Source organism: Dama dama, chromosome 21 (genome assembly GCF_033118175.1).
Source record: "Dama dama isolate Ldn47 chromosome 21, ASM3311817v1, whole genome shotgun sequence".
NCBI classification, from domain to species: domain Eukaryota; kingdom Metazoa; phylum Chordata; class Mammalia; order Artiodactyla; family Cervidae; genus Dama; species Dama dama.
In genome coordinates, this window is record NC_083701.1 from 50,277,689 (window position 1) to 50,297,880 (window position 20,192).

Sequence of the window (20,192 nt, forward strand, 5' to 3'; positions counted from 1 at the left end):
ATACGACTGAGCGACTAACACACACATATGGATGGGCAAATACGTGTCCAAGTAAATACCTATGTAAATATCTGCTAAAGAAGTACTGCCATGTGGTATGAACACATGCATTGGAATTTAAGTTTAGAAGTCTACTCTGCTTCACATTTACCACCTACTTAGGATAAGTCAGTTTAGCTTTGGCTTCTACAACTTACAAGGTAATTAAACTTGATGAGAGCTTTCTACATTTCCTACCAATATCAGCATGTTATTGATTTGCAGTAGATTCGTATTTATGATTTTTATTATATGTTTGTACAAGCCATATTTTCATATTTTGGTTCCCCAAAAGAAAATTTTTTGTCACTGTGCGACATTTTTCACCTACTCGATACTGCCAGTAGAACTGGAACCTAATCATTATTTATATGCTTCTAATACTGTTTTTTTAATCCTTTGCTCTATTTTAGCCTTGGATCAACTGTGCAGTTCTCTTGTGATGAAGATTATGTCCTACAGGGTGCTAAGAGCATCACCTGCCAACGGATAGCTGAAGTTTTTGCTGCTTGGAGTGATCACAGGCCTGTATGTAAAGGTAAGGAAGAGTCTTTAAAATAAAAATGCTTTCTTAACACATTTTAATAGTGTGAATTCATTCCATTGAGTATAAATTTCAATTGAAACTTTGAATTGGAATGCAGGAAACATTTAGCTCATGTATTTGACAATATTATTGAAAATATGAAATAGGCAAACTACTGTGTCAGATTCCCAAGCAGTTTGCAGTCTAATAGTCATATGGTAACAAATTGGAACATTAAAATATGTAATACAGGCAATGATAACTCTTTTTGCCTTTTTAAAAATTATAACTCACTCTGTATAGGAATTAATGTATATATGGAATTTTAAACAATAATTGCACCTCCCATTTGTATGCTTTGCTATTTTAATTGTGTAAATGTACAGTAGTCATGATGTCAGTGGCAGTGGAGGTGGAACACTTGTTATAGAATTAATTTAAACTAAGACAAATCAATGAGTTCTCTGTCTTTTCGTATTACCAGTAACTGCTGATGAGATTTACTTACACTGCCTTTCTAAGAATTAGTTTCATATAAATTAAATGAAGCACTTTTATTCCAAATTTTATTTAGCTATATTTGAAAAAGAACACCTGACTCTGTCTTACTGGTGCTCTTGTTGCTTGTTTGTTGCTTTTGTAATTTTTAATAATGGCATCTCTGCGCATTTCAGTGTCTTAGTACTCAAAGTTCCATTAGCGCTTCCTCTCCCTGAGGGAACATTTTCATTCAGTTGCCCCACCCTCTAGAGTCCTCTCAGACAGATTCTGGTGAATAGAGAAAAGATAGATTTGAGAGCTGTTGTAAGAGGACAAAGACAAAGTATTTGACAACTAGCTGGATATGGAAGGAGAAAGCGATAAGAAGGAATTAAAGATGATGAGACTATGAAACTAAAGTCTATGAGACTAAAAAAAGATGTTATGCTGTTAGTAAGTATAAAAAAACTGAAAAGTGAAATTATATAGGCAATTTCATCATAGACTTTATTTTTTAGGCACTTAGTATGCATCAGGCAATGTGCTAACACCACTGCATATACTCTGATTCATTTAAATCCTCTAAACAAACCAATGGACTAAGCATTATTATCTCCATTTTAGAAATGAGTGTTGTGAGACACAGAGATATCCAGTCACTCTCCCAAGCTCAAATGTTTAGAAAATGACAAAGTCTTTAAGAATGATGTCATAGTTTGTGGAGAGCAGTCCAATTTCAGATCACTAAAGAGGGAATAGAAAATAATAAAATGGAAGCAAATAGTTATATTCTACTCCCTTGGCAATAATAACCCAAAGTATGAAGAAAAGAGAACCTAGATTTTTCTTGGGTTCAAGTATTTTTATTTATTTGTTTATTCCTTACCTTTCTCATTATCAAAGGCTTACAAAATTCCATATAGTGAAATAACATTAAAAATATTATTTCAGAGATAAAGAAATATATTTATTATTATTGAAGAATAATGTGAAACTGAGATAATGAGAAAATAAGATAAAATATGATCCTAAGGGAAGTTAGATGATCCTAAAAAAAGCTTATTTGTACAAGATGGTAAAAAACATTAAAAAATTATGGAAATATAGTTGATTTACAATGCTGTGTTAGTTTAAGTTGTACAGTAAAGTGATTCAGATATACATACAAATATTTATTATTTTTTACATTGTCTGTCATTATACAATGTTACAAGATAATTGATTATAATCCCTGTTCTATACAGTAGGTCATTGTTGGTTATCTATTTTATATACAGTAGTATATATATTTTAATCCCAATTCCTAATTTATCTTTCTCCCCAGACCCATTTTGGTAACTATATTTGTTTGCTTTCTGTCTGTGAGTCTGTTGCTGTTTTCTAAATAAATTAATCTGTATCCATTTTTTAGATTCCACATTTAAATGTAGAATACAGTGTTTGTCTTTGTCTGATTTACTTAGTATTATGATTTCTAGGTTCATCTGTGTTTCTCAAATGACATTATTTCGTTCTTTTTTTATGGCTGAGCAATATTCCATTGTATGTATGTACCACATGTCTTTATCCTTTCATCTGTCAATAGACACACTTAGGTCGCTTCCATGTCTTGACTATTGTAAATAGTACTGTTATGAACTTTGGGATGCATGTTCAAATTCTGTTTTTCTACAGATAGATGCCCAGAACTAGGATTTTAGGATCATATGGCAACTCTGTTTTTATACCTTTGAAGGAAGTGCCCTGCTGTTCTCCATAGTGGCTGTAGCAATTTACATTCTCACCAACAGTGTAGTGGGGTTTATTTTCTCCCCACTCTCTCTCCAGCATTTATTATTATTGAAGTTTTGACTTGAATTTCTCTAATAATTAGTGATGTTGGGCATTTTTCATGTGCCTGCTGGTCATCTGTATGTCTTCTTTATGAAATGTCTTTTTAGATCTTCTGCCCATGTTTTGGTTGGGTTGTTTGTCTTTTTGATACTGAGCTATATGAACTGTTTGCATATTTTAGAAATTACTCTGTTGCTGGTTCCATTGTTTGCAGATATTTTCTCCCATGTGTAGGTTGTCTTTTTGTTTTGTTTATGTTCTCCTTTGTTGTGCAAAAGCTTTTAAGTTTTAAGAAAAAAAAAAATAATGGTTTACGTGTTAAATGTGACAGCTGCTAAAGAAATATAAAAACAATGTACAGTTTACATGAAAACCATTGTCTATGAAATATGAAAATGACACCACAAAATCAAACTTATTCCTGGCTTTGAGATATGAAATATCTTGCTTTGTTTTTTATAAAGTGGACACTGAGTAAATAAATATTGTGGTAATTACTCTCACCAATGTCCCGGCAATGAAAGAACAGTACGCTATTTAAAGTTGATTTCTTATGATATTCTCCACTCAAGATATAGTTATAAGGGACAAAAGTGAAAATTAAGGTTTCAAGATAGTGGTGTCCACATATCTAGTTTTACATAAATTAAATGTGTGCATTTCTTTTATGGAAAAAAAGAATGGGAAAGTAGAGGACAGATTAAAGAAAAAGAGATTAATGCAGGAACAAAGTCTCACATAGAACAAGAAATTATAGCCAGATCATGAATTTAAGGTTTACCTAGAGTGAGATTGATACTATAAACCATTTTTTTCATTCAAGACTCTCATTTCAATAAAAATAATGATTCATATTTACTATGATGGTAAATTGCTCAAAGGCAAAACTAGTATTATATTATTTTGTATTTTTTATAAACCCAGTAGTAGAAAGAACAGTTCTGTACTGACTTAAATCTCAAAAAATGTTTGTTGAATATTAATGTATATATATTTTCTTTGGTTCTAAGATACATGATTGATATATTTATATGTATGTAAATATACATGCACAAACATCTGTGTGTGTGTGTGTGTGTGTGTGTATATATATATATATATATATATATATAGAGAGAGAGAGAGAGAGAGAGAGAGATACATATATATTTTCATTCAGTAGTCACCAGTCATTAGTTGGAAGATATAAAATTTGTATGTTCAAAATTCATATATTATTACTATTTCATCTTAATATTACATTTCCTGCAGATATTAATCATTTATATACAACTTTTATTTACTTATTGCATGCAGGGCACATGTGTGTATGGTTTATAGAAAAAAAAAATTGCTGGTAGAAGTTACTGGCTGTAGTGTTGAAACAGTAATGGAGGAAACATGCTGAAATAGTAATTGAAGCTTTGAAATGACTATTCACTGTGAGTCTGAATGAAGAATAGTTTTCAAGTCTCCTGGGTGCTTGGACAGAATAAATATGCTTTTCTCCAGATAGCAGCATAAATAGCAGTATCAGTGTGCTGCACCTTTGAGAAGTCATTAGTATAGCTGCTGTCTATGTATTGCATGGTTGAGCAATCAAGAAATTGTGATTTTTAAAGGGACTGAAATTCACACAAACAGCAAATTATGAATCAAAAGCAAAAGGACAATTCAGAAATTAATATTAATAGATATTACATAACCTCAGACAATAATTTTTATTCCCTAAATGGAATATGTATATGAGATATTTGACAATTTACTGTTATGGAAATAATTTTCCTTTGTTGGAAATGCAATAGATACCCAAAAGCTAGAGCTTATGCAAATAAGATTTATGTGGTGAATGGAACATATATAGAAAATATATTTTAGACTTTCATGTTGTTCAAAGAAAGCATTTGAGAATTGGCAATTTGTTATGTAGGAAACATTTAAGAGAGTTAATCTTGATAGATCGGGCAAAACTTTTTTGACTAATTTTCAGTCAATATTTATTTGGCTTGCCCCAAATAACAATTTTTTTTTTTCTTTTAAGGCACAATGGTGTGGGTATTCTTGAGAGTAATGGAAGAGTTGATTAAGACAAGATTAGAAAAGAAAGCCAAAGGTAGGGGAGGGGGAAAGATTTTGAAAAGTGGAGTAAAAACCAAGGAGTCACCTTTTAATTTCTTTATTCAATCAATCATCCAGTTATTTGTTTATTTACTTATTAACATACTGATTAATTTATTTTGGATTCACAAGCATTAATGAATGTAGGTATGTATGTATATAGAATGTAGGTATGTCATATTAAACAGTACATGAGATACAAGGTATGTACATTTTTTAAAATTATTTTGTATTGATTTGCAAGATATAAAGAAAAAACTAATACATAATAGACTGTTTTGTGTACAAGAGAGATAAAGTCCTCTGCAAAATTCAGATGAGAGGAAGATTATTTCCATGTTTGGAGATAGTCAGACATTGAAAACAAGGAAATACCATAAGGGCAGAACGTGGTGATTATTTTCTATTTCATCATATAGTCTCACCCCCTGACCTCTAAGAAGAAGAGAGGGGCTGAAGATTAAATCAGTCATGTATAGCCAGTGATTTAATTAATCATGTATATGTAATGAAGTCTCCATAAAACCACAAAAGGACAGGGTTCACAGAGCTTCTAAGTTGGTGAACACTTGGAGATTTGAGGAAAATAATATACCTGGAGATGATGCGAATGTTTCAAATGCCATTTCCATGCCTTGCCTTGTGCATTTATTTTGTCTAGCCATTCCTGAGTTACTTCTTTTCATAATAAATTAGTAATCTAGTAAGTAAAATATTTCTCTGAGTTCTGTGAGCTGCTCTAGCAAATTAATCAAACCCCAAAATAGGATGATTTTGGGAATCTCTGACTTATAGGCAGTCAATTAGAAGTATAGGTAACAAACATGGTCTGGTGATTGGTATCTGAAGTCCAAGAAGGTTGTGGGAATCTCCAGTTTGTAGCTGATTGGTAGTAGTGTAGATAACAATGTGACTTGAGAATGGCATCTGAAGTGGAGGGGTAGTGGGGAGTTGGGAACAGTCTTGTAGACTGAATATTAACCTGTGGAATCTGATACTATCTCCAAGAAAGTATCAGAATTGTGTTGACTTTGTAATGCACCTGGCTGGTGTCTTCATGCCTGGTGTTGTGGGGGAAGCTCCACCCCCAAGACACACTGGAGTTGGGTCCATAAATCTAATTTATTTAGTCACTCCTTATCTGAAGTATCTCTGAAAGTACCATTAAACCTCCACTACCACTGTCACCGTTCCATAATTCCATTACTACATCTGTCTCATGCCTTTTAATTTCAACTACAATTTATCATACATATTGCTGGTGTTCTAATCCCTTCCAAAACTTACTTTTGTTACACATGAAGAATGTTCAAAGGCCACATGTTATTTCTTAACTTCATACTGTAAACCAGTGAAATGAAATAATCAAGAATATGAATTCAGGTATCACACTGCTACTACTACTGCTAAGTCACTTCAGTCGTGTCCGACTCTGTGCGACCCCGTCCCTGGGATTCTCCAGGCAAGAACACTGGAGTGGGTTGCCATTTCCTTCTCCAATGCATAAAAGTGAAAAGTGAAAATCTATGGCTGATTCATATCAATGTATGACCAAAAAAAAAATAATAATAATAATAAAAAAAATTAAAAAAAAAAGTGAAAAGTGAAAGTGAGGTCGCTCAGTCATGTCCGACTCTTCGCAACCCCATGGACTGCAGCCTACCAGTCTCCTCCGTCCATGGGATTTGTTTGGCAGTTTAAATCCTTGACCTTCTACTTAAGTAATCTGCCTTCTTTATAATTACCAGATTTATTATCTGTAAAAGGAGCATTATAGTATATCAGTGTCTACTTCATAGGGAGTTGAGAATTTGTATGAGCATAAAATGAGGTAAACTATATGAAAGCGTTTAGTGCATGGGCTGAATGAAACACAAGCCTCTAATGATAGAGGTACTGATAGTTGTCCCCTTCATGGATCACAGCCTTGTCGTGGCAAAAGAGCCTGCATACCTCAGTGAAGCCATGAGTGAAGCCTTGCAGGGCCATCCACGATGGACAGGTGATAGTGAAGAGTTCTGACAAAATCTGGTCCAGTGGAAGATGAAATGGCAACACATTTCTTTACCCTTGACTGGGAAACCCCGTGAACAATATGAAAAGGCAAAAGATGTAACACTGGAAGATGAGTCCACTGCCCCAGGTCAGAAGATGTCCACTATGCTACTGATGAAGGATGGAGGGCAGTTACTAATAGCTCTAGAAAGAATGAAGTGGCTGGGCCAAAGCAGAAATGGCACTCAGTTTTGGATATGTCTGATGCCGTAAAGAACAATATTGTATAGAAACCTAGAATGTTAGATCCATGAGTCAAGGTAAATTGGACATGGCCAAGCAGATGACAAGATTAAATACCGACATCTTAGGAATCAGTAAACTAAAATGGACAGGAATGGGTGAATTTAATTCAGATGACCATTTATCTACTACTGTGGGCAAGAATCGTTTAGAAGAAATGGAGTCATATTCAACAAAAGAATCTGAAAAGTAATACTTGGGTGTAACCTTGAAAACAACAGATTGATCTCCATTTCTTTCCAAGGAAAATCATTCAACATCACAGTAATCCAAGTCTATGCCCCAACCACGGATGCCAATGAAGCTGGAGTTGAATGGTTCTGTGAAGACCTACACACCCTCAAGAATACCAAAAAAAAAAAAAAAAAATGTCCTTTTCATCAAAGAGGGTTAGAATGCAAAAGTTCCTGACCCAGAGTTTGAACCCGTGTCTCTTGCATCTTCTTCACTGACAGGCAGATTCTTTACCAATAGCACCACCAGAAAAGCCCCTGCAAAGTCAAGAGATACCTAGAATAATAGGCAGGTTTGGCCATGGAGTACAAAGCAGGGCAAAGGCTAACAGAGTTTTGTCAAGAGAATATGCTTGTCATAGCAAATACAATTTTCCAACAACATAAGAGACGACTCTACACATGGACGTCACCAGGTAGTAAATACTGAAATCATATTGCTTATGTTCTATGCAGCTGAAGATGGGGTTCTATAGAGTCAGCAAAAACAAGACCTGAAGCTGACTGTGGCTCAGATTATGAGCTCCTTACTGTAAAATTCAGTCTTAAATTGAAGAAAGTAGGGAAAACCACTAGACCATTCAGGTATAACTTAATTCAATTCCCTTATGATTATGCAGTGAACATTCTGAACAGATTCAAGGGATTAAATCTTGTGGAGAGAGGCCTGAAGAACTATGCACAGGTTTTTAACAATGTATCAGAGGCAGTGACCAAAACCATCCCAGAGGAAAAGATAAGAAGAAAAAGTGGTTGTCTGAGGAGGCTTTACAAATAGCTGAGGAAAGAAGACAAACAAAAGGCAAAGGAGAAAAGAAAAGGTATACCCAACTGAATGCAGAATTCTAGAGAATAGCAAGAAAAAATGAGAAGGGCTTCTTAAATTAATAATACAAAGAAATAGAGGAAAGCAATAGAATGGGAAAGACTAGAGATCTCTTCAAGAAAACTGGAGATACCAAGAGAACATTTCATGCAAATTTGGGCACTATAAAAGATGGGAACATTAATGACCAGACAGAAGCAGAACAGACTAAGAAGAGGTGAAAAGTATACACAAGAGAATGATCTGGATACCCACAATGGTTTGGTCGCTTCCCTAGAGCCAGACATCCTGGAGTATAAAGGGAAGTGGGCCTTGGGAAACATTACTACCAACAAAGCTAATGTAGGTGATAGAATTCCAGCTGAGCTATTTAAAATCCTAAAAAATGATGTTATCAAAGAGCTGCATGCAATATGTCAGCAAATTTGGGAAACTCAACAGTGGCCACAGGACTGGAAAAGATCAGTTTTCATCCCAGTCCCAAGAAGGACGATGCCAAAGGATGTTCTAACTACCATACCATTACACTCATTTTGTGTGCTAGGAAGATTATGCTTAAAATCCTTCAAGATAGACTTTCACAGTACGTGAACTAAGAACATCCAGATGTACAAGCTGGGTTTCAATGAGGCAGAGGAACCAGCGATTAAACTGCCAACATTTGTTCTATAACAGAGATAGCAAGAAGATTCCAGAAAACAAGCATCTACTATCTGCTTTATTGACTACCCTGAATCCTTTAACTGTGTGGATAACAACAAACTGAGGAATATTCTCAAAGTGATGGGAGTACCAGACACCTTACCTGCCTCATGAGAAATCTGTACAGGTCAAGAAGCAACAGTTTAGAACCAGACATGAATGATGGACTGGTTCACAATTAGGAAAGGAACATCACAAGGCTGTTACATTCTCATTCTTTATTAAATTCTGTGCAGAGTACATCACCCAAGATGCCAGTCTGGAGGAATGACAAGCTGGAATCAAGTTTGTCAAGAGAAATATCAGCAACCTCAAATATGCAGATAATACCACTCTAATGGCAGAAAGTGAAGAGGATCTGAAGAGCTGCTTAATGAGGGTGAAAGAGGAGAGTGAAAATCTGGCTTGAAACTCAACATTCAAAAAACAAAGATTATGGCATCTGGTCCTATCACTTCATGGCAAGTAGATGGGGAAAAGTGGGAATGGTGACAAACTATTTTCTTGAGCTCCCAGATCACTGTGGATGGTAACTGCAGCCATGAAATTAAAAGACATTTCTCCTTGGAAAAAAAGCTATGACAAACCTAGACAGTATATTTATAATAAGCAGAGACCTCACTTTGCCAACAAAGGTCTGTATAAGTCAAAGCTATGGTTTTTCCAGTAGTCATGTACGGATGTGAGTTTGGACCATAAAGCAGGCTGAGTGCCAAAGAATTGATGCTTTTGAACTGTGGCATTGAAGACTCTTCGAGAGTCCCTTGGACAGAAAGGAGATCAAGCCAGTCCATCTTAAAGGAAATGAACCATAAATATTGGTTGGAAGGTCTGATGCTGAAACTCTAATAGTTTGGCAACCTGATGGGAAGAGCCGACTCATTGGAAAAGACCCTAATGCTGAGAAAGATTGAAGGCGAAAAGAGAAGGGGATGGTGCAGGATCAGATGATTAGATAGCATCACTGACTCAATGGACATGAATTTGAACAGACTCTGAGAGATAGTGGAGGACAGAGAAGCCTGGCATGCTACAGTCCAAGGGGTTGCAGAGTTGGCTATAAAGAATCTGCCTGCAATGCAGGAGACCCGGGTTTGATTCCTGGGTCGGGAAGATCCCCTGGGAGTGGCAACCCACTCCAGTATTCTTGCCTGGGGAATCCCATGGACAGAGGAGCCTGGCAGGCTACAGTCCATGGGGTCGCATGAGTTGTACCTGACTTAGCGACTAAAACCACCAAACCAACTGTTCCTTTAATGCTTACCAAATGTATACACCCGCCTCTCAATAATGAACAGATTCACATCTCTAATTTTTTTATATGTCTGACTTTCTAGATGAAAGCCTACCTATTAACCTTATCTGCCCAGTTTTCAGTCTTATTCATCTTTCATCTACAAAAAAATTCTTTTCTATTTCATTTATCCATTATCCCCACCTCTTTAACAGTATTTCACATTTACTGTCTTTACCAGACAATTTAACATTTTAAAATATTCCTTTTGTTAGTGGTTTTTGATCATTTCATTGACAGTAGACTTACTCCTTCAAGACCACTTCAGAAAGAATAAAATGACCAGCACTTCTAAAGTGCTAGAATTTTCAATAGATCTATTTTGTCTATTGTCATGAAAAGTTTCTGATGTTGTCTATTCATATGCTGCCTTTAGTAAATAGAAGAATCATAATGAAGAATCATAATCAATTGTTTTCTTCATACACAAAATGAAAATTAGTATACAGTTTATATGATACATAATTGCTGGCCAAACCTCGGAGCTATGTCCCTCATTAATCAATGTTTATTAAAGTGTGATTCTTATAGTTTTCAGAATTCTTTTACACATATTACAAGTTCCTACTCATATATTATTTTTCTTCACAATGCTTAGCATAGTGACCATTATGCCCATATTTTGTACATGTGATAGTTGCTAAATAAACATTTTGAATAAATATTGTAAGATTTAATTACTTATAATAAACAATTTTAAAAAGGTAGTAGTGTGCTGATTGTGACAAGAGAAGTTTGCCCTGGTAGAATACTTCCTGTTATGCAAAGGCAATTAGAAAATTTTGCCCAAGAGCAAACCAGAAAGAGCCTGCTGAAATTTATCAACCAGAAACATATAGAGCAGGTGTTTTTCTTTGGTTGTTTTTGATGCCTTCTTAGTTTCATGGAATGATGTTACAGATGAGAAGATGCATAACAAGGATGATATTAGCAATTAATAGAGTGACATATGGTGAAGATGATAGACAGAAGGTCTAAATATGGATATTTATAATGCATTCATTTGTCTTGATGGTCATCTTTTCTATAAACAGTGCTTTGAAATTTATTATATAATTTTTGATAAGCAAATAAATTTTACTGAGCTCTAACAGAGAGCATATTTGAATGGTAAAATGGTATTTCTTGTTACTTGATGGAGATGGATAGTGAGACATTTATGTGTTATCATTTAAAATTTAAAACTACTTAATTAGAAAGTTTGCATTTCTGTGGTGCCCTACTAACAATCGTCAGAAATTCATTTCATATATCTTGCTTTTCTCAAACATTATTAGAAAAAAATTTGCAAATAGTTAGCAAATAAATGATTTCACTTAGGTGTGGGGGCTTCCCTGGTGGTTTAAGTGGGTAAAGAAAATCTACCTGCGAAGCAGGAGACTCAGGTTCAATCCCTGGGTCAAGAAGAATCCCTGGAGGAGGAAATGGAAACCCAGTCCAGTATTCTTGCTGAGAAAATCCCATGGGCAGAGGAACCTGGCAGGCTACAGTCCATGGGGTTGTAAAGAATCAGACATAGCTGAGCATGAGCATAGACAGGCATATAGGGGGAATATCTTCACAGATATATGTGACAACCTTCTGTTTCCAACTCACCTTTTCCTGGCAGTATGATCTTACTTATTCTGTTTAGCCTTTCTTGAAATTAAGTTTGCTGTCTTATAAATTGATGAAGGAGTATGTACAAGGTGATTACAATGCATTTTTCCCTGTTGTAAATGCTAAATAATTTTAAGTACAATTACAGGTTTTCTAGAAGTTAGAGCATGTTAAAGTTATTTTTAGTTCAATGTTTTCCTTAGTTTACACTGATATCTATGAGAAATCTATAAACTTACTAGCTTATTTAAAATAATTTTTATTTTTCACAAGTTCTGGAGGCAGAGAAGTCTAAGATCATATCTAGTCAGGACCAGCTTCTTTACTGCAACCTTCAAACTATAACCTCATGTAGTAGAAGGGGTGAGGGATTCCTTTTGGGTCTCTTTTATAAAGGCACTAATCTCATTCATGAAGGTGCACCCCCATCACCTAATTAACTCCTCCATCAAAGATATTACCTCCTAACACCATCACATTAGGAGTTAAGATTCAACTATAAATTTTTGTGGGAGTGGGGAAAAATAATTCAGTGTATATTTTTGTTGTTTTTCAGTTGTTATGTCCAACTCTTTCTGACCCATGGACTGCAGCACACCAGACTTCCCTATCCTTCACTGTCTCTCAGAGTTTGCTCAGACCCATGTCCATTGATACAGTGATGCCATCCAACCGTCTCCTCCTCTGTTGCCCCCTATCATTCCCAGCATCAGAGTCTTCCAGTGAGTGTACTCTTCTCATCAGTTAGCCAAAGTACTGAAGCTTCTATTTCAGCATCAGTCCTTCCAATGAGTATTCAGGGCTGATTTACTGTAGGATTGTCTGGTTTGGTCTCTTTGCTGTCCAACGGACTCTCGAGTCTTCTCCAGCACCACAATTCAGAAGCATCAATTCTTCGGTGCTCAACCTTCTTTATGGTCCAACACTCACATTCATACATGGCTACTATAAAAACCATAGCTTTGACTATACAGACATTTGTCAGCAAAGTGATGTCTCTGCTTTTTAATGTGCTATGTAGGTTTGTCATAGCTTTTCTTTCAGGAGCAAGTGCCTTTTAATTTCACGGCTGCATAGTTACCCTCTGCAGTGATTTTGAAGCCCAAGAAAATAAAATTTGTCACTGTTTCTAGTTTTTCTCCATCTATTTGCCATGAAGCGATAGGACTGGATGCCATGATCTTCGTTTTTTTCAATGTTGAGTTTTAAGCCAGCTATTTCACTCTCTTCTTTCACCTTTATCAAGAGACTCTTTAATCCATCTTCCCTTTCTACCATTAGAGTGGTATTATCTGCATATCTGAGGTTGTTTATATTTCTCATGGCACTCTTGACTCCAGCTTGTGATTCATCCATCCCAGCATTTTGCATGATGTACTCTGCATGTAGGGTTTTCCTGGTATCTCAACTTGTAAAGAATCCACCTGCAATGCAGGGGACCCCCGTTCAATTCCTGTGTCAGGAAGATCCCCTGGAGAAGGGATAGGCTTACCCACTCCACTATTCTTGGATTCCCTGGTGGCTCAGATGGTAAAGAATTCACCTGCAAACTGGGTTTGATACCTGGGTTGGGAAGATTCCCCTGGAGGAGGGCATGGCGACCCACTACAGTATTCTTGCCTGGTGAATCCCTGTGGATAGAGGAGCTTAGCAGGCTACAGTCCATGTGGTCACAAAGAGTCAGACATGACTGAGCGACTAACCACAGCACAACAGCACTCTGCATATAAGTTAAATAAGCAGTGACAGTATACAGCCTTGTCATACTCCTTTCCCAATTTTAAACCAGTCCGTTTGTTACCTTTGGAGGCCCAGTGTTTGTCTCAGTTCATGGCACACAGCAGGCAGTAAGGATGATGTTGATGATATTGATAATAATAATGTATGGTAAACCGTTGCTAACAAAATAGTATAGTCTTCAATTGCACTATATTTCAGATAGCAGTTCAAAAATCGACAAATGCTGCTTTTATTTAGTGTCTAAACTGTGGTTATTAATCATCAAACTGTTTCAAAGTAATTTACATTCTATGGATATTTTATACCCCACTCACTATTAAAAACGTAAATTTGAAAATAAAATTGCATTAAGGTTAGAGACTATTTGTGTTCACAGACTTCCTTACTGTTAAATAAATATAACCTAGTGATGGGTTTCCCTGGTAGCTTAGTGGTAAAGAATCCACTTGTCTATTCAGGAGACACGAGTTCAGTCCCTGAGTCAGGAAGATACACTGGAATAGGAAATGACAACCCACTCCAATATCCTTGCCTGGAAAATCTCATGGACACAGGAGCCTGGCAGGCTACAGTCCATGGAGTTGCAAAGAGTTGGACAAGACTTAGCAACTAAAAAACAATACCCCGATGATACTTTGATTTTAAACAATGTACCTTTAGAAAATAAAGTTGAATAAATGTGATTCTTGATTCTGCTATATGCTAGAAATTAAAATTTTGTGTTTTTAAATGGGAAATAAAAATTTAATCCTTAAAATTAACCACTGTTCTAGGAGTGAAAATAAATAGGAAACAACCCCCCAGGCTTCTCTGTCCATGGGTTCTTTACCACTATCTCCACCTGGGAAGCTCCCTTAATTTTTAGCAGATATATTAAAGACCTAGGAACTTGATAAAGTAGAGTGTGTTGTGACTGAAGCACACAGAACTCAGGAAATAAAAATAATAACCAAATAAATACTGGATGTTTCAGCTGAAACAAACAACCAAGGAAAAACACTTGAAATGTGTTAGCTTTATGCAATGATGAACAAATGGAAACTAACTAAATCAGAATAAAGAATTCAAAATCTGTAGGAGAAACTATCCATTTGAAAGGCAATTTCAAAGAAGTCCTAAATTGATGTGGCTTGTTTTGTTTGTAGTAAAATCTGTAAGATCCCTCAAAATTCTTGTATAATGTGCAATGCCTAATTTTCTGTGTTTGCTGAGAGGATGTGCTGTTAGCACAAAGCACTTGGAATATATTTGATGATTTAATAGTCTTCCTACTAATTCTGATCACATAAAAAGATTGGAAAAGTAAAGATGGTGGAGTGAGGACTCTCAACTTCTCCATAGTGTAAACTCACTTTTGTTTTAAAATATTAATAGAGGAATTCCTGGGCAGAGGAGTTTATAGATAAATAATCACATGATCTTTAGAATGTTTGATACTTTGTATATGCACTCAAAATGAAGAATTTTAACATGAAAAATGAACAATACAATGTAAAATGAAAAAATAAATGCAAATCTGGAAAAGACATATACACCAAAAGAAATGAAAGGCATAGACAAAATACACAAACATGATTGGTGAAAAAGGAAAAAAAATTCTTTAAATTTATTTAAAATTTTTAAAAAATCATGTTTTTTACTCTAATTATGAACATACAGAATTTATCATATTGTGACAGACTTTTCCTTTTATTAAAGTATGAACTCTGTTCTGTTGCCTAACTGGGCTTATGATACTTTTTGTGGATATAGGTGCATTAACATCAGCGTCCCCGACAACTAGCAATGCCTGGCACATGGCAGCTCTGCTCACAAATACTTGAATGAATGAATGCTTTGTTTCCAGCTATGCTAGACACAATGTAAGAAGCACAGAATAGATTTGAACAAATCATGCCCTTGAGGAATTTATAGTCTCACTGAAAATGCAGTACATTCAAAACCAAACAACCAGAGAACATCCCTAAAGCAACAGAGACAAGGATGCTCAGACATATTTAACTTGTAAAGAAAATTTAAAACAAAGGAAGGACAGGAGATAGAAATGATAATATTAACTTTGGGGAAATAAATTCTATTGACCATGAAAATATCACTTTTCACTTTAAGTATTACTAAATATTCCTTTATTTTTATTCATTTATTTAACAGCACTGATATTTGAATGCTATTAGGTAAAGTGAGAAAGATGAAGTCATCTTTCCCTCAAGAATATCAATGGTCTACTTTAGTCGGAAAAACATTGCAGAAATGTATGTATCACAGTACACCTCAGTAAGAGACACTGCAGTTAAATGATTACAGTGCATTTCATTCAAGAAGATTGAGAAGATCCCCTGAAGGAGGAAATGACAATCCACTCCAATATTCTTGCCTGAAAAATCCCACAGACAGAGGAGCCTGGCAGACTACCGTCCCTGGGGTTGCAAAAGAGTCAGACATGATTTAGTGACTAAAACAGTAACAAAGAAAACTGAAGAAGGCATCATGTTGAAATGGTTCACTTCTCCCTCCTCCCCTCATTTCGTTTCACCTGTGAAGTGAGCTTATCTGAGGAGAGCAAGAAATCTAGCAATTCTCTGATGAACTAGGAGGGAACTAAAGGTGAAATTGATAGGAATACAGGGTAAGAGAATTCACCAAGCTGTCCGCCTCTGAGACACAGGATTATATCCTGAGGGTTTCATTTAGCCCAGTGGTCTTCATGAACCCAGGCTACACATTATAATCACCTGGAGAGCTTTTAAAGTAAAAACACATGCCTGAGTCCAAAACCACATCAATTAAATTGAAGTCTCTGAAGGATAATTCAGTTAATACATCCCCTCGGAGATAAATTGGTAAATTTAACTGTATTGAGATTTCAAAAAAGAATTTGAAATTATATTCTCTTTTCTTAAGGAGTCTCTCCCTCATTCCCAAGGAGGGAATGTACTCACTGGCAGGCTGGTTGGAACATTTAGTTACACATATCATATTGCTGTTCTACAGAACAACAAAGTAGAAATTTGTTGCATTCGGGTCACTGAGTTCAAACAGCAGCTCACCACTTCCTTTTCTTCCTGGACATATCCAGATATGGAAAGCAACATACATTTGCATATTAAGTGTCAAAGATGGACTCATTTTCATATTTATCATGTATTTCCAGCTGGAAATGGCACTGATTTACTTTTGAGATAAGTGTTTCTTGGGAAGAAATGAAATGGGGTCACAAATGAATGAGGTATACTTCATTTGCACTCCCAGTCGCCCTTTCGGCTACCTTCAGTTTCTATATTTAAAGAAACAAGACAAGACAAATGTAGGTTTGCAGCATGGAAATAATTTTGAGAAGAAAATTAAATAACTAAATATGATTTTATGAAACATTAATTCTTAAAGTCTGTCAAAAGTCGCAACATTTCAACACATGAATTACTTTTGCATCTTCTTTCCTTGCTGTCTATTACAATCCAGTTTATGCACCATTTACTTTTCTGGCTTATCATTTTAATTATTATATTTATAAAAACAGATACTTATTTCAAATTTCACATTTATGTTATACAACTAAGGTCAATATGTATGACTAACTTCTTACTGAGTGCAATTTCACTGGAAAATTGCTTTCTTAGTTCTGGGGTATAAAGGAGACATCTTAGATGATTTCATATGTTCCTTATTTTTTAAAATGAGGTTCTGAACATATTTAACATTAATAATTAAATTCATGGTCACTTTCTTGAACCTGGTTAAATTTCTGTTTTAGTTTTTAAAGAATAAATATTCATGCTTAGCAGGATCTATAATTACATATTTATTCTTAAAAAACTACTTTGGGTGTTATGACATTGCTACTTCTAATAAACATAAACACATCACATCTCCCTGGATATTTTCACCAAAGTCTAAGGGAAAAACAGCCAAGAAAATCTTGAGGTGTAAAAAGCATAAACAAAGAAAATAAGGAATTGCTTTTCTAAATCTGTTTCCCCAAGGACCAAATGTGGCTTTCTGTGAGACTGTAAGAATTCCTTCTGAAAAGCTTCTAATTTACCATTTTTTGCCTTTATTTTGTTCTTTTCTGCATAGAATTTCTTTATAAATTATGCGAGGATGGCATATGGCGTTTTTTCCCTACCTATTTAGAGTATTTTAAAAAGAAAATTGAAATATTATAAAGAACATGTTGTAGGAAAATGTTTTGTGAAATCTTCATAAAAGGACACTAGTTTTATTTATTTTCATAAACCATAAAATATTTATTAATTATACACAGCAGCATTTATTCTCAGCTATGAACAACAAAGGCTACATTTGTTTTGTTTTGTTACCCACCTTTTTAATTATTTCATCTCCCAGTAATGACAAGACTGGCTAATGTGAGCATATTTATTTTCCCTAGTAAGCCTGATAAAATTAAAAATTGGAAGGAATATGATTAGTTTATTTTGGAAATTATACTAACTAACGAAGAATATAGTGGGCACTGTCAGTATATTCAGAAAATTAAAACAGCAACTTCAACCAGATTACAAGATATTGAAATACACCTGTAAACTTATAAATATATTATAGCTCAGTAGTACTTTCAGGTGCTGAAGACAAGAGTAAAACAAATGAACAAACTACACAGGGGAATACATCTAGAGAAACTGGAGTGGTACTATAGAGGCTTGGCTAAGGAACTCTAAAAAGACAATTGCTGCTAGGTAAGAATAATTGCCTAGAGCTAGGAAGAGTTAAAATGTTTAATATGCTAAAAATGGTAATTTAAAATACTTTTATTTATATGAAGTAAGAAAATTATGTATATATATATAAGAGCTTCCCAGGTGGTGTTAATGGTGAAGAACCCACCTGCCAATGCAGGAGACATAAGAGACACGGGTTCGATCCATGGTTTGGGAATTATCCCCTGAAGGAGGGCATGGCAAACCACTTCAATGGGTTCAGCCTGGAGAATTCCATAGACAGATGAGTCTGGCAGGATACAATCCATAGGGTCTCAAAGAGTCGGACACGACTGAAACAACTTAGCATGCACACATATATGTATAAAATTATATTTAGGCAGGTATTTCTTAAAGTTATATTTGAATATTAATAATTAATAAAGCACATAGAAAAAGTGTTCAATGGTATTTGGACAAATAGGTTATTTGTTGTTACTTTAACTGCAGAACTGGTCAGAATTTCTATTCCCATCTTTGTTTATAATCAAATGCAGAAATATAGTATGTAACACAAGCTCACAAAAAATGCTGGTCTGGGCTGAAAATTTTGGAAGATGCTGGTTTGTGCTGTGTTTTCACAATCATTTTCTAACCTCACCTCTAACCTTCCTCTCATCTTACGTTTGCTTCACATATCACTAGTAGAGTACTCATGTTAAAAAACAAACAAACAAACAAAAAAACAACTTTGAAAATGCCATTCCATCCTGCTGATAATTCACTGGTTTTTATTATTCAAATCATAATTCCTTAGCCTCATATTTTGGCCCCTCCAAAAGCTGACCCTGAACTTCTTTTATTTCTTCTTAATCCCAAACATAAACACTGCTTCAGAAAGGTTAATATAATCATGCCCTATATTACCTTCCCGGTATGTCCCTTTATTGAAAAGAAACCCATATTAGACTCAGAAAAACTGGGCTCAAGAACTATCTTCTCTGTTGTTTTTTTTCTTTTTTTGGTTATTAGTTTTATTTTATTTTTAAAATTAATTTTTATTAGAGTATAGTTTCTTTACAATGTTGTGACTATTGTATGTGTATGGTGATAACATATATCGATATTTTACTTTAATTTTCCCTGTGTAACAGGAATTGTGCTATTTTACATATATTATCTATATTGGGCTTCCCTGGTGGCTCAGATGGTAAAGAATCTGCCCACAATGCCAGAGACCCAGGTTTGATCCCTGGGTTAGGAAGATCCCCTGGAGAAGGGAATGGTAAACCCACCCCAGTACTCTTGCCTGGAAAATCCCATGGATAGAGGGGCTATAGTCCATGGGGTTGCAAAGAGTTGGACATGGTTGAACCACTTAACACACACATCTATATTATGAAAAATGTAGCCATTTATAGATGAGAAAATGAGTCAAAGAAATTGCCCAAGAAAATAGTTCTTACATGTTGGAACCAGTGTTCAGATTTGGGTGTCAGACATTAAATTTTATACCATTTTCATTTTACCACACTGAAAGAACCCAAAACACTGCAAAGTGAAGAATATACAAACCATACATATAATGAGTATTAGCCAAACTTTGCAAAGGCTTATATAAGTTTTGGCTCTTGTGACATTTTTACAAATTTAAGAGTAATTGCCAGTTGCAGACTATCAGACAGTCCTTATATATGGGCCTTCTTATATAGGAACTGCTTTTCTGTGTGCTACCTAAACCCTGATTCAGCAGTATTTATGGATTTTGTACAAATAATTTTCTTGAATTACCTTCTCCCTTTTTTGGTTCATTTCCTCTGAGTTGTCCTTTGGAAAATCCACCCCCTGCCTTTTTTTGTAAAACTAAGTT

At 35.1% G+C, this 20,192-nt stretch overlaps 1 protein-coding gene across 3 annotated transcripts in view; it reads left to right on the forward strand.

Moving 5' to 3' along the window:
* CSMD3 (CUB and Sushi multiple domains 3) overlaps nucleotides 1-20,192 on the forward strand; it is a 1,326,016-nt gene that overhangs the window by 575,354 nt on the left and 730,470 nt on the right. For all 3 annotated transcript variants that reach the window (XM_061122845.1, XM_061122846.1, XM_061122847.1), the window contains one exon: nucleotides 453-577. In XM_061122845.1, coding sequence (XP_060978828.1) covers nucleotides 453-577 — 125 coding nt within the window. The remainder of the gene's footprint in view (nucleotides 1-452; nucleotides 578-20,192) is intronic.